Source organism: Octodon degus, unplaced genomic scaffold (assembly GCF_000260255.1).
Source record: "Octodon degus isolate 3935 unplaced genomic scaffold, OctDeg1.0 scaffold00185, whole genome shotgun sequence".
Lineage (NCBI taxonomy): Eukaryota > Metazoa > Chordata > Mammalia > Rodentia > Octodontidae > Octodon > Octodon degus.
Window position 1 is genome coordinate 2,536,130 of NW_004524761.1, and position 16,041 is coordinate 2,552,170.

Consider the following 16,041-nt stretch of genomic DNA (forward strand, 5'->3'; position numbering starts at 1 on the left):
GAGGGGAGGAGTGAGCTCAGGCCTGCTAAACACATGCACAGGTAGACAGAGCTTTCTGGACCAGAAAAACAGGTGCACATGCTCTGTGCAGAGAAGAACCCTGAGCAAGAGGCCAGGCTCCGGGGCCAGGGAGATGGCTCAGTAGAATAAGTGCTTCCCTGGCAAACGCAAGGGCCTGAGTTCAATCCCCAGTTTCGGAAAAAAAAAAAAAAAAAAAAAAAAAAAAAAAAAAGAGGCCAGGCTCTAAAGCTCTCTAAGCTCCCACACTTACCAAGTCCACAGCAAGACTCTAAGCTTCACAGGCTGAGAGAATAATCAATCCCTTACACATTAACAATGAAACATACCAGAGCAAAGAAGAAAAAGCCTAAGAAAACATCACTCTTTCCAATTCAAAGATACAGGCAGTAACTCTTTTCCTTTATAGAAACCAGAAACCTGGAGCTGGGCTCCAACTCCCATTAATGTTCCATAGGTCCAGTCCTACCAGCCTTGTCAGCAGTTTCAAAACAAGCACCCTAGGCCAACACAGTCCAGATAGCCAAGGATGAGAAAAGCCCGGAGAACATGAGCCACTGGCATTCTATGACCTTCTGGCAACTGAGCCTCTGCATTCCATGTTCGGGAGGATACCCAGAGCTAGAGAGAGAGCAAAGAGAATGGAAAGAAAAGAGAAAAATGAGGGGTTTCCATACTGAGAAAATGGTACCAAGACCTCTACAAGCAATATTTCTGAGCTGGGAGGGAGCTCCTCAGCTACCCAGGACACAAGGTGACAGCCACCTTTCAGAGAGGCTGCTGTGAGGTGATGAAGTAAAGGACAACAGTCAGAGTCCTACAACTTAGTCCCAGTGCTATAAAGACTGTCTATGCAAAGCAATGACCCTCTCCAGGACTCCAGGTCTTTATCTCTAAGTTGAGGAAGACTAAAGCAACAACTGCTCAGCTTTCATCTTTCAGGTCAAAGACTGCATAACAACATAAGGCTGAGGACATCCCTTCTTCATAGGATAGTTCGCATGAAACAAACCATACAGAGTGCTCACACCTGAAACATGGAAAGTACTCAATGACTTCCAGCGATGGTGATGAGGGTGGTAAGGGCAAGCCCAATGCCCTACACCCAGCCCCTCCTCACCAGGAGCACCACTTGCTGTGTGCACCATGTTCCCCAGAGGCAGATTTTCCAAGCACCTACTGCAACTTGAAATCACTCATTTCTTTCTACCTTTCTGACCAACTCCTTTCTCTCCAGCCACACAAGCTCAGCAACATATTTGCTTTGTTCTCCACCAAACTTCAGTGGAAAGCCAGCCCTGGATACACAGCAGGTTCTCACACATTTTCTTAATGAAATTTAATTTAATAACCAACACAAAATGGCAAAATGATGTCCACTTCTCTGTGTCCAGGCAGCCATATGATAGATATTTAAGTACTCTGTATGAGTTCAGCTATTTTTTTCCACATAATAATTCTGTGAGGTAAGTTCTATTATTTCCATTTTATAGATCAGGAAGCAGGCATGGGAAGGTTTAGGAACCTCCTCAAGTTTATATGCAAATAGCAGCAGCTGGACTTGAACTCTTGGCAGCCTCACTTTATGTCATGCCTAACTACCACTCTCTAATGTTTATACTACTTTCATTATGGAACCCAGCACTCACAATTACCTCTGGTGCCTAAAAAAACAAATCTGCTTCCCCAAACTCAGAAATAAAGACATTCAGTCATGGTTCTAACAAGCTCCAGGGTCCTGTCCTACTCCTGAACAGCCATACCCACATGAAAATGCCCACAAATCCCCTTCCGGGAAGCCTACATGCTGCACTCTCAGCAAAAGGTTCTTATAAAGACCAAAGCAGCACTAGAGAGATGAGGAGGAAGGAAAAGTAATTTCAGCCTCACACGGGCAGAGTTCAGGATCCTCTATTAGGCCACCACCAAAATCAGCTAATGAGCACTCTGGCTCTACAGGTATTCTTGAGTCTGTTCTCCAAATTACCTTCTAGGAGGTTTTTTAGTTTGTTTTCTCTAAAAATTACATAATACTATGACATAAATATGTAAGTCGTGTGGGTGGTGAAGAGGAGGGTATATTGTGGTGCAGGAGAAAAAGGACATGACAGAGGAGGAATGAGAATGATCCCAAATGTCATCAAAATGCCTTTAACACCTGCTGACTGATATCAAAAATTTAATGACTGATGATTATTAATTGAATGAATGAGAGGAAGAAGTACACATGACAGAAAACATGTTTCACTGGGTGAGAGTTCTTTTATTTTTACATACCCCACCACTAAAACCCCCACTGGCACTGTACTAAACCCGTGATCCCACTCAGACTTCTGCTGCTCAGCGGTAACTATGCTGACTCCCAGAACAATGCAAAGGAAGAGGGGAGGGTGAGAGGCGTCTGTCAGGAAGAAGTAACTACTGGAAGGATGACTCAGTGAGCAGGTCTGTTCTGCCTCTGCCTCAGAGCACGCCATTCCAGGCCTCCCTGGCGCCTCAGAGAGCACAGGGCCCCAGGCTGCTCCAGAGGTGCCTCTCCCAGGCCCTGACTCAGAGAGCCCTTCCCAGTGTGTCCTTAGCTCTCAGGAGGTCAACCCAAAGTCCTAGACAAAGTCTGAGTAGAACAAGACTTCCTTGAAATGATACACTCCTTAATTTCTGCTACAAAACTAATAAGCACCTTTTTTTTTCATAAATGTAAATTGAAATTAGTGTGACCATGCTGTGAAACTGGAAAAAAAAATCCCTGCCAAAGTCCCGCCTTCAAGAGACTAACTACCTGGCCCTCTGAAGGACTCTGACTAATGCCTTTTTCAGTTACCCTATCTGTTTCTGGAAGGCAGGTAGGAGGGAGAGGAAGGGGAGGGAACAAGCGTGAGTGAGAAGGCTGGAGAGGGAGCACACACTTACTCTGGTACACTTCCTCGCTTGTTTTCCACCTGTAATTGCTGCTCAGGGACATTTTTTCACAACTGAGCTGAGGACCCATGATGCCCAAGAGGGTGGTGGTGCCCAAAGCCCCTGTAGGTGGTGTGGGGAACTGAGACTGAACTGACAATTCCAGAAAAAGAGGAAAACGTGGAAAGCCTTTTGTCTACGGATTCCAATGAAAATACTTTCCCTGCAGGTGGCCTGTGGCACTCTGCTCAAGGTCAGACACACCGAGGTCACGTCATGTTTCATCACAGAGGCGAGTGATCCTGTAGAATCTACCCTCTACAAACAAACTGGATATAGTCTGATTATAGTCTTTTAATAACACATTCCAATCAGCCACTTTGGGCTACAGTCCCTCTAGCAATAATACATGGTAACCTCTGGGTGGGAACAGGCCTGCAGACATCCTTTTTGAGCTACACAATGAGTAAAACATATTTTCTTAAATTATTTGCCTCCAAGACATTTTCCATAAGTATCCGGTTTTTCAATTTCCCTCAAAACATTTAAATATCTGTCAAGAGGGGACCTGACGGACAACTCTGTCTGCTGAGGCTGTGAGACCTCCCCCAAAGGGCAGTTCTCCCCACAACAAAGCAAAACACACTGTCTGTGCATACAGCCACCTAATAACACAAGGGAGATGTAGTCTCTAACTGCGGATGGTTTATGAAGTAGCACAGAAAAACACAGTGGGCTGGTGAATGGTGGTTGATCAGTCCAGTTGTTCATCAGTCCCCTGCAAAGTGCAGAGCTAGGTCCAGCTTATCAAGTATGGGTTCCGAAGAATGAGGGCTGATGATTTTCCACGGTGTTCTTACATTTCAAAGAAGCATTTTCCAGACCACCACTAAAAACCCAACAGCAAAGTGTGCACAGTTCTCACCTTGGCAGCCCCAATCTGCTCCTTCCGAAACTTCTCCAAAGGAGTGATGAGTACCTCGCCGGCATTCTCAATCTGGTAAAGCAAATCAGAAAGGACCAAGGATAAGGGACAAGAGCAGGATGAGTTAACAGCTCCATCACACGCAACCCCCCTAAGTCTTTGAATGAAATTTGAGTAAGCAATAATACCCATATGTTGCTGTTGGCAAAACTAACCGTCATCAAAACAAAATATAGCCATTGATCTAAAACATGATATTCCTCTTGTGCATAATCAGTATCAACTCCTTAAAAGGAAAAATGAGAACATCTCAAAGTGTTAGCAACCACATGAAGACAAATGAGAACTGGTTTCAGGGCAAGGTCTAAATTTCAAGCACCTAGCAACATCTTCTGATCATTCTTAGAAGTTACAGGTAAAGTAAATCAACAGTGAGTCTAGGTTAAAAATAAAGATGAAAACACATGTAAAATCTGAGGGCACAAAAGCCTTTCAGGCCTGCTGTATTATTCCCCCAGCACAGGACTGGGGCCCGAATACCCGCAACTCTTGACCACTCACTATTTCTCAATGCCATCTCACAGGCCTCACCCCTCAGGTCCTACACTCCAATCTACTGTCACTCCAATGCACCACAAACTTGTCCCAGCTAAGGCCTTTGCCTCAGACTATTTCCTCAACACTATTCCCCAGCCTGTGCAGGAATGGCTCCTTATCATAATTAAGGACTTAGCTTATGGACCACTTCTCTAGAGAGGCCTTCCTTGACTAACAATATAATCCCAAGAAGCTACTCACCATCCCATTAAGTGTCGCACTACACACATTTACACACACACACACTTGTAAAGATTCATTTGTCTACCACTATCCACAAAGCACAAAAAAAAGCAATGAAACAAAGAAGTACTCAAATACTTCTGAATGAATGAATGAAGAAATGCATGCATGCATGCATGCACAAACTGACTTATTTCCAGGCTGGCTGCCAACTATGTGACCAGAGGCAAAACATTTAACTTTTCTGGGCTCTAATTTCTTCATCTGCAAAGTGTGTGGGCCAGATTGTGCCCAGCTCGAAGATTCTATGTTATTTTCTAAGGCAGCACAGTATTTTACAATCTTTCAAGTCATTCATTGCTCACTCTTTGCTCAACTATTTCAAGAATCTCACTGCAACAAGGCATTATTTTTTCTAAATCATATGCATGTCATTTGCAATGAAATCAACCAAGTCAATGCCAAAAGCCTTAGATGGACACAGTGAAGGATTGAACAACATAAGGGACAGAAAAAGATAGGTCTCCAAATAGATTCCTATTTACCCTTCTCTCAATTTTAAAACTATTTATAATTGAAGTTTTATTCCAGAAAAGTGCATTTTAACTAGTGTCGCAATATTAATTTATTTTAACTTTTTATCATTTGGTTTTACTTAACTGGTCCACTGAAGTCTTTTCCTCAAATCCACTGAAAGTCTTTGAATCTCAAAAAGCTGTGCTCAGCAACTAGGTCGGTGAGTCTCAACCTTAGCTGTATATTAGAATCACTGGGGAAGGGCCAGGGAGACAGTTCAATAGAATAAGTACCTGCCTGGCAAGTTCAAGGTCCTGAGTTCAACCCCTAATACTGCCAAAACAAAACAACAAAAAACCAAAAACACTGGGGAGCTTTTACAACCCCAGTGTCCAGACCATACACCAACACCTCACACAAAATAGCAAATGATGGCCCAGACAGCATTTTTAAAGCACCCCCAAGACCGTCCCATTGGGCGCCCTTAACTGAGAATCCAATCCTAACTAGTGCAGTTACGAAAGCACTTAACACAGGAAGCACAATACCCACACTCTTACCATAAACCTACTAGCTGCAAAAGCCATAAGACTGCTTTCCCACCTGTCAAATGTGTGATCACAGATGGTGAAGAACAAGGTCCCTCAGGGTCTAAGATTCAATGAGTGTCTAGGTTCCATGCAGTGTCAAGAACTACACTTGAAGCTGGGGACACAGAAGCCTATCCTCAGCCTTTGAGGAACTTATATTTTCTGTGGGCACAGACATATGTAATAACCACCAGGACATAAGGTGAACAGTGCAGAATCAGGGGCAAGACGAGGTGTTCACAGAGTACAGAAGATAGCCAAACATCCCAGGAAGCTGGGGAAGACATCCCAAAGAAGGTGCAGCTTGGCCAAGTTAAGTTGAACAGATGATAAACTATCACAGGATATGGAGGGGTGGCAAGGGGCTTGTAATGGCCACATATTCAGATGCAGACAGCAGAAACGCGCTTCACTGACATTAATAATAAAATTGCAGAGGCAAGCTGAAAAGCATAAGCCAGCCATTGTTCCCTGACCGCCAGTCACAGCAATCTGCAGGGGATTCATGGTTTACTCACCACGCATCCCGCCACCCCCAAATACTGACTCAGTCAAGAAATCAGACTCAAAAGAATCACTGCCCTTTCTTAGGCCCTAGCACGTGCACAAACACACGAGCTTTCCCCTCCCTCCACTTGTCCCCAATCCTGCCACTGCCACCACCACGGCCTTCCTGATTCTGGTCAAGCATCAGCAGTAAACAATTAAGAGAAAAGGGCTCTCTCTGCAGGGTACCTCTGGGAAAGTAGTAGGCTTCTGCTCAGTTAGTTTTTTAAAAAATACCTGTATTTTTTGGTGTAATGCTGACTTAGGTTTGAATCCAGTCTATACCACTTATTAGCGGGGTGACCCTGGACAAGTTAACCCTGGTAAGCCTATAATCTCTTTTTCTGCAAAACCTGGGGATAAATACTACTCCATAGAGGTGTCACGACAGTTAAATAGGATATGCATGTAAAGTAGCTGACTACATGTAAACAGGACTTACACTGTCAGCTATTGCTATGAAAAGAAAGAAAAAATGCTCAAATCTTGGCATCTTTCCTGTATCTCTGGAGTTCTGCTGGGTCCTCCTAGGGGCACTGCTGATATCTAAGCCATGTGGGAGAAGATGCCAGAGAACTCTCTATGAATGTGAGATCTCATACCCATTAACACTAAACCACATCAGAATAAATGTGAGTTCAAAAGGTAGCGCTTACAAAACTGGAGGCCAGCATCTGATTCTTGAATTTCTACAGCATTTCTCTTTGCAGATCTCAGGAACTGCCTTCATTTACTAAGTATAATTTCCCAGGTGCTAGATATATAGCAGGTTCTGCTTCGGGGCTTCAGAACTAAAGGTTAAGTGATGCCCCTGGCCCTCTAACCTCTAAGGCCAGGTTTAGGGCATGAGACAGAGGAATCACAGTAGAATATCTTCTTTTTCTTTCTGCTGGCAAATCATCTGAAGCCCTCAAAAGTTAAATCATTCAAGAAATCCACACTTAAGTCCTATACTTTATACAGGTATAGATATAGGTAGAGACCTTATAAGCAATCTCCAAGGGGACAGAGACACTGTTCTGGAATTATGCACCAGCAATCTAACACTTACAAAACTCTTCAAACTGCAAAGACAAGGTTTGCTGCAAGCTCAAAGCACTAAGAACTCAAACTCTGTACTTCTGAAAACAAATTTCTCCTCCCTCCACGTGAACACACGGTCTGGTACCAAGGGCAGCCCGCCATACTCACCATTCGTATCCGTTCATCTTCAAGATTCCTGAGGACAGTGGCAAACTCCTGTAAAGACCTTGCTGGAAAAGAGAAAAGGGGAGCCATGAGGCTGAGGGAGTAACTTGTCTTTTTAGGAAGCTTATGATGCTGCTATTAAAGCTATAGACTGAAATTCCTATACACACAGATGTCTAAAGTCAACTGCTCCCTAAAATTATCCTTATCTTTTAATCACTAACCATTAAGGACAGACGACCCAGAAATGAAGGTTAATTGCATCTGGCACTCTAGCTAGAGAAAGATTTCTTCAAGAAAAAGACATGATTGTCTCTGAGAGCACCAAGGACTGGTGAGACACTGGCAGGCTCCCAGACTCTAGGCTGGACAGGGCAGAGTTCAACCTAGGAGTTAAAGGATTTCCTGTCCAGGATTCAACCTCCTCAATCTTTGTTATGGGGCCATGTCAGAACTCAACCTTTTCTTTGACACCAGAAATAAACAAGTATCACTGATGCCATCAGAAGCCACATCTCTGGCATCTCCTTGGGTTTCTCCTCCCTCAGTCCTGCGGCCACTCAGTAACAGGACACAGCCTCACAGTCAAGTGTGAATGGTCTTCTTTGCCAAAATGACTCACAAAGCCATCAGGCATTAAGTGTTGCTTCCCTGAGGATACTCAGGACACTTGTGCGGTACTACGAGAAATATCCATCCACTCACAAAGTACATCAAGTATGTGTTTCCACTGCTCTCAGCTGCCTCCCAAATGTCTACTCATCCCCAGATCTTGGTGCCCTCCATGGCAAGAGGGATACAGTAAGTATCTGATGAATTAATCAAGTCACTATAATTTTCTCAATTCTTTTTTTTTTTTTTTTTCTGGAGTGAGGAAGGTCCTGTGGATTATAAATCCAGAGGCTCACACACACTAGTATGTATTGCTCTACTATATCTCTCAGCCCTAATGTCTCAATTCTTCCTCCCTATTGGAATCAACTATGAACTCCAATGTAAGAAGAACAAAGCACAATAACTCTGAAGAATAAGACTCTAGCCAAGAATTATTCTTGACCTTCCCTACCCTCTGTATCAGGGCTGCCTACAGAAGGCAGGTGACAGCAAAGAATGAGGAAATGCAGTGTGATAAGCAGGAACCACCTCAGCTTCTTGGTAAGGAAACAAGAAACAGAGGGGGTTGAGGACTGCAGGACCAGGACTCTGGGCTCCTCTCCCCACCTAAAGCTGCTAGCAGCTACACAGCTCCAGCCAACTGTTACCACACAGACCACAGGGCAAACACACTGGATTCTCAAACTTCTCAAAGAAGCTAGAAAACTGGAAAGGTATAAAAAGTCTGCTTAAATAGTAATTCAATCTAAATAATTGAAGTCAAGCAAAATATAGCTGCACTCTGACCTCAGTCCACTCTGACCTATTCTCTTACTTGCATTTACTTTTGCCCTAAGTACTAAGTTCTGTGCTTGAGGAGAAAAATGTCACAAAGCTGCCAGAAGGAAAATAATAAAAGTAGTCAGAAAGACCAGTGCAAAAGCTCAAGGTCTATCCTGCAGGCTGAAAGGTGAGTTAGGCAATCCCAGAACTGCAGGGGTAGTTCAGCAATTCAGAATAATCCCCGGCCCAGTATTTACAAATTAACTCTGGCCTTCCACTACCACTGTAGGCTTCTGTCTTTGCTAACCTTATAGGTCTTCTATCCCAAGAAAAAGGTTTTACTAGGACAGTGAAAGCTGTAACAAACAGTGGAAGTTTTCACCATCTCTACGGTTATGACTTACCTATACACATCTCATCATCTGTTTCTGCATCTCCTATGCATTGAAATTTAAATTCATTTAAGGAATCTGCAAACTTCCGCTTTGCTGAAGACAAATCTAGCAGGAAAAAAGAAAACAACATAGAGTTACTGCAATTCAACGGGTTTTCCCAGTTGTTGCCCTTTGTAGTTTTTCTATGAATATAGCAGCCAGATGATTTGTTCCAGACGCTATTACAGATTTATTCCTGAGATCATTTCAAAATACAAATGAAGGTAAACTCAAAATAGTATATATTCATTTATAACCTGAAATAATGATTTGCTGTAGAAGATTTTTTTGTATTTGCTTGAACAATTCTCATCCTATTTTTACTTAATCCAGCCATACAGTGAGTTCTGTCACCTCCATTTAACACACATGGGAATCCACTTGCCTCAGGTGGTCAAGGAAGAAGAAGCCTAGATCAAAACCAAGAAGTCTCCACAGCCTACATGTCAATTCTGCCAAACCTTCCATGTGGTCAGGATAGTGGTCCCATAGGTAACTCAAAGCTAATTTCTCCTCAACGGAATTCACAACACAAAATAACTGGAGGAAGGGAGCCTGGGAAAAGTGAAAGGAAGGGCTTGGAGATGCCTGTTCCCCATGGTACAGGAGTACCCAGACTTCCTCTTCCAACTGAGACAGGACAAAGCCCAAATTCTCAGACACCCTCTCTTCCTTCTACCTCCACCCTATTCCTGGGTGGCCACATCCACCACCACCAGAAGAACAAAGCCCTGGCAATGTTTTGTACTAGGGTAAAAACACACCCCACAGATGGTATCTATAACAAAAACTCTCAGAGGCCTTTGTCAAATTTTAAAAATAAGTTTTTGTTTAAGTCAGTAATAAAAGCCAATGATCCTTGCTGAGCCTTCGGCTTCTGTTAAGGGCAGAAAATCACCAAGGTACCTTTAATTGGCCTGACAGACAAGGCTGCTCAGTACAAATGTACTTAACTTAATTCTGTGTGCAGCCTTCCTGCAGATTAGGCTAATCATTCAAATTACCCTTATACATGCTCCCCTCATTGCAGGGGAAATGGTATTACATTCAAGTTCCCAGAGGGAAATATGAGGCATAACTAGGCACAAGGCCTGGCTTTAATAAGATGGGTCGGGAATGATGTGTGTTCTGGCTCTGCAGATCAACATGACCTTCTAAACAAAAGCATCCGTGATCTTCAGCGCTTCTCTTTCTTTGCTCTCATTTTGTCCCTCGAGGACTGGGGTCTTGTTTTTAAACTTTTATTGTGTTTGGTTTATTTCCTTTCCCTATATTTGCTGGCGCATCCTGCTCAGCATGGACTGAATGAATGCATGTTGGGACCACCACACATGAATCCAACATCCAGTGTTTGCTCCAGGCAGTGGCTGCCAGTGGAAAAGCCAGGCTCAGGCTACTATTTAGATCCTGGACACCATAGGCCCACATGATGTAAGTCCTGAGGTAGCTGGTGGCTCATGCAAAGCACTGAGCTCTACAATGTAGGAGGAGAGCACTTAGGGTGAGTGGAAAAGGAGAACACCTGGGCAAACCTCCTGTCCCTCCTGACTCTGTCACTTTCATGAAATGGTCCTGGACAAATCAATGCTGGCAGGGGAACCAGGCTTCTTTAAAAATTGGCTCAGGCTAAGAATAGCCCTCAAACCACAAATACAGCCTGGAAGGTCAAGAAAGAAACAAATATACGTGAAAGCCAGAAAACTATGGGAAAGAGGGCGCTGGCAAGCAGGAGACAAAGGAAAAGAAGAGTGATACTTCAGACTAGAGGACAAAGCCCTCCAAGAGCCCCAAAACGCATGTGAACTCACCATGGGTGTGGTTATGCACATTTTTATCTTAAACTAGATGTTCCTTCAATCAGAACTCACAAAGAAAAGCCTGAGCAAAGAGTAAGAACAGGTTTGTTTTGTCAGCCCACCTGACAATCCTCCTGTGCCTCCCCAGTAGGGCAGGAAAGACTAGGACTGGCCAATCATCTCAACAAAGTAAAAGGCAGTGAGGAAGGGGCTGAAACGTAAGCCAGGCTTGGGAAAGCTTCCAGCAGGCACTGAAAAGCTATGCTACTGGTAGTGCCAGTGAGAATCAAAGAGTGGTTAATAGTGACAACAGGGCCTTTGTGGTGCCTTTCACAGGAGGACCCAGTTAACCAGGCACAGACCTGGTCGCTTCTGACCAGAAGGAAATCTGATTTCACCCTGCTACAGCACAAACCTGAGAAGCAATGCAGGTCTCTTGAAGATGAGAAGGGCGTAGGTATATCCTTTAAAAGGAGATTAGGTAAGGTGTTCAGCAGAGTCAATATGGGCTGCTGGGCCAGTGAGACAAGCTCGGAAGGATAAATATCCCTATTACTAGAACATGGAAGAACTTACCTTGGACCTAGAAGGAAATTTTTTGGAAAACTACACTAGACACCTCTTGTTTTGCTTGTTCAGAATTGATGCTCCAGACCTAAGGACAGCATGCCAAGCTCATTTTGGGATCCTCCTTTCTCCATTTGCATTCAGTGAGGTGCCAGTTAGGCTGAACCCCCCAAACCTCTCTTGGTCCTGGGCTCAGACTCCAGCTCCAGCATTTCTCAGCTATGTACCTAAGCCTCGGTTAGTCAGTGTTTCAGTAACAGCATCTGGTGGATGCTGTCACCCCTGTAGGCCAGGTGGGAAGATGTGCTGTGCATGCTGTACACTCCTCCTACCACAAGGTCCAGGTCAAAGGCCACGCATGCTCTTCTTCCCCAGCATATGAATCATTCCAAAAACAGGACTCCAGGAAGATAAGGACAACTGCCTGTACGCAGAGCTCAGAGGAGTCGAAGACTGACAGGAGAATACAAAGCTTCTAAAAAGTCACCTGCGACTCCATCAGAGTTGTCTGAACTCAGATCTGCACAGCATGTGTGACAGGTGCCGCTTCACCCCATGAAGATAACCCCTGTGCTACTCGGGCCAACGTGATGAAAGCAAAAAAAGAAAACTAAAAAATCATTGTTTCTTGCCCATGTTAACTCAAAAGGACTGACAGTATCTTATGCAAAATAAAGATGCATGGCTTCCCCACAGTGTATTTCTGGAGCTTTTGCTCTGATGCACACAAGACCCTAGCATGCAGATTCCAGGAAGCTGGGGGCTGCTGGCACTAGGGCTGGGTGCATGCCAAGAGTCACAGCCCCACTCACATAACCTGTTTCATGCTCAGACAGTGCAAGACACAGCAGGGAGCCAAGGTGGAGTCAATAATGATTACTTTGCACAACACCTGTTGCTAGAAAAGCAGAAAACTGGGCAGAGCCAAAGTGGCCACTGCCTACATCTAGGGAGGAAAAGGATCTGCCTCTGAATGAGCTGACCAGGGTGGCAAGAGTACAGAAGCAGAGAGAAGGCTGACACTAGACAGACTGGCCCTGAAATCATCTACTCACTCAGGGGCTGGAGGAGAGTGCCTTTCCCGCCTGGAGATGTCACGCTCTGCCTCAGCAAACACTAATCCACAGAATCCACTTTAATTTGATACGGGTTTTACCCGTAGCATCACAAACCAAGCTGTGTCCTTTTTCTCCTTCGGTAAAACTGAACACAACTGTGTACACACCAATATATCCACACATATAATAAAGAACTCAAGGTAACTTTACAATTACATTTCTGTTCAGGGGATCTACTGCCTTTCTGTGCTCTTCAAAATTACTCAAACTGCATGTAACTAACCATAAAATGTTTGCCATTCAGTTACATCTTTCTTGCTAGTCTTAGCAAGCAATGATAGTAAAGGCCAGCTACTAAGGTAAAACTTGCAACAGGGCTGTCTCTTGGCTACTTATAAGCACAAGAAAACCAAAATTCCTAGCCTTGCTCACCTTCCTTTCTCTGAGCACCATCACACTGTGCCTTGTCCCCTTGTATTTGGAATGAATCTAGAACTATTCATGAGCAGCTTTGTATAACAACATGCAAAGAGTACAGTATGACTGACCTTCAAAACATGTTGTACTGAGCTGACTGGGCAAAGTGGCACAAGCTGGCTTATAAGGTGCAGTATATGAGTCACCAGAGAGGATCCAGGACTGAGGACCAAGAAATAAACACAAGTCCTGGAAAGACTATTATTCATGTTGCATCCCCCAACTCCAAGTAAAGCTATATACATTCAGAACCAAACTCTCTCCCCAGCAACCCTCTACCCCATGGGTGACAAAGGGTACCACCAGCTATCTTGCCACACAACTGGACACCATGTGCCATCTGTGACTGGTCAGTCAGCTTCACACACAATGCCCATTCCCAACGCTGCCCATTCTACTTCCTAAGCATCTCAATTCTGCCCACCCTGCCCCATGTGTTACTGTTACCATGGAGCTGTCTCCTCAAATCACGTCTGTGGGGAAAGATTCCTGGAGCTGGAGGGAAATCTAGCTTCATTCCCCTCCAGCAGGAGAATTAAGTAAAACCTTCTCTAGACCAAGAACCCAGAGAAAGGACCTACAAACAAGCTGAGGGCCAGCCACACTCATGTGGGGCTCATCTCAGAGTCAAAACAGAGTAAGGAAGAGTCACCAAAGACCCAGCTTCTCTCTCCATATCTGAGCGAACAGAACACATCCCATTAGAAACTGTGCTTCAGAGCGGCATTTCTCCCTGTTCACATCTCCAACAAGGCATGCAGCATTTTAAACCTAGTAGAATGTGTTTAGCTACAGGAAAAGCAAACAACTGTCCCTTCTCTGACGCAATTCTACAATCCAAACCCCTACATTACACTAGCAAAAGGGAACAACACAGTACAATCTTAAAACCAATGTCCCAAAGCATTTGTCTAGTTTCTGTGACACGTGGTCTTACCTGTGGCCACTAGGTGGCAATCGACCACACCAGAGTAGGTACAAGGAGCCAACCTTAAAGACAGCGCTGGCTAAGGAAGGATGCTGCTCTGTGGATGAAGAGGCACCCATCAGAGGAAGAAAGTGTCCCAAGGACGCTCAAAGAGCAACGGAGGGAGGGTCACGGCTTCCTGTGGGAAGAACTCGTAACACCTTCAGAGAATCCCATTTATCTAAAATATTCAAGCAGGAGACACAAAAGAGAAGGGGTACAAGGATGAAGCCACCGCCAACGTGGCTGGATCCTTTCCAATCTCGCTGGGGGCAGACTTGAATAACCTTTCAGCTCACCAGGGCGGAGGATATGCCCACCGTCCACATTATATAACCTGCATTCTGATGATGCCATCTCTGCTTTTCCTGGAGCCATTTCCCTAAAACTACATTTATATTTAAAATAAGGCCATAGCCAGCACTGATTCCGGAGAATTTGTTTTTCCAACCAGAGCATTAAGGCTAATGAAATTGTCAGATGATTTTTAAAATGAAATCAAGTAGACCAAAGGAGGTTGTCATCCTTTCCAAATGAGGTTTTTAATTCTATTACACAGAAATACCTACAAGGAAACTATAGGAGTCTCAAACTCAACATACACCAAGATAACTATGATTATTAATTTATCAATTACAACATCAGTTACATTACTATGTAACACGTATCTGCCAAGATTGTTAAAACATTCCACACTCACAGCCATCCTGTGGAGCAGGCATTATTTCCATTTTACAGATGGGCAAACTGTGGCTCAGCAAGGTTAAATGGCCTGCACAAAGTCATGCAGCTAATGAACAAAGCACAAGAAATCTGGTCCCACTGTCTCTACAACTCTTTACTATATTGCCTAATTTTCCAGTTTGAAAATATGATATTGGTGTGCTCAAAGAAATTGAAAAAAAAACCATATATATATATATATATATATATATATATATATATCCCATAACCTTGAGAATTCAATTTTAGAAGGCCTAACCTGTATATACAATATTGTAGAATGTGCTGATGGAATCAGCAAATAGAAAAAAATGTTCCAGAAGTGTAAGTAGGATATTATTCCAGCTGGGGCCATTGGAGGCTTCACAGAGCAGGGAGTAAGGAGGGAGAGTGCTGTAGGGAACAAAGAGGCAGAGGTGGAGGACCACCCAGAGACAGCAGGAAGCTCAGCAAGACCAACAGGAGACAAGACTGGGAAGTCAAAAGTAAACCATGCATGGATGTGAATGCCAAGCTAAGGCACCTCGACTTCATCCCTGAAGTAAACTGGAAGGGGATTCTTAAACAGAGGAGTGACAAGATTGATTTAAACACTGATTAAGCCTTTCACTAATGAGCTGGCCTGGCACTTTCTTTGAAGATGCCTACTTTCCCTCATTCATCATGCACCACTACCAGATTGAGCAACTACAGTGAAGGCGCTTCCTCAGCACAGGATCACTAGATGGCAGGGGACACCTCTCAACCTGGACATTTGTACACACACACCAGCCAGCCAGGTACCAAGGAAAGAGTATGCAGGACTCAAAACCTGCTCTCTGGCTGGAATTTCAAGTGCTACTATGCATGATCAAAAGTACTACCATTAGACACTGCATTATATACAAATAAATGTGGCTCTCCAAAGTATTATTATACCTCCTATATTTGTATATCTTATTTTTATATAAGTATAAATATATATTTACATATAATTATACTTTATATTTACTTTATGTGTTAGAAATACTAACTTCTCCTCAAAGAATAGTGAGAGTTTGAGTTGAGAGTTTTAGTGACAGAGCTGGATCTTTTATAAAAAAGAAATCAAGAGTCCTAGCCCAGGTCCGGTGAGTGTGCGGAGAGTTTCCTGCTACCCTGCGCCGGCGGGACCAGTCCCAGCCCAGGCGCAGCGTGGGCCG

The 16,041-nt window shown here is 44.0% G+C and overlaps 1 protein-coding gene across 5 annotated transcripts in view; it reads right to left on the reverse strand.

The window, feature by feature from the left end:
* The window catches only part of Arhgap26 (Rho GTPase activating protein 26), a 466,344-nt gene that overhangs the window by 328,232 nt on the left and 122,071 nt on the right, over positions 1 to 16,041 (reverse strand). For all 5 annotated transcript variants that reach the window (XM_023704062.1, XM_023704060.1, XM_023704061.1 and 2 more), the window contains exons 2-4: positions 9,243 to 9,338; positions 7,465 to 7,526; positions 3,842 to 3,913 (exon numbers count right to left, since the gene is read on the reverse strand). In XM_023704062.1, coding sequence (XP_023559830.1) covers positions 3,842 to 3,913; positions 7,465 to 7,526; positions 9,243 to 9,338 — 230 coding nt within the window. The remainder of the gene's footprint in view (positions 1 to 3,841; positions 3,914 to 7,464; positions 7,527 to 9,242; positions 9,339 to 16,041) is intronic.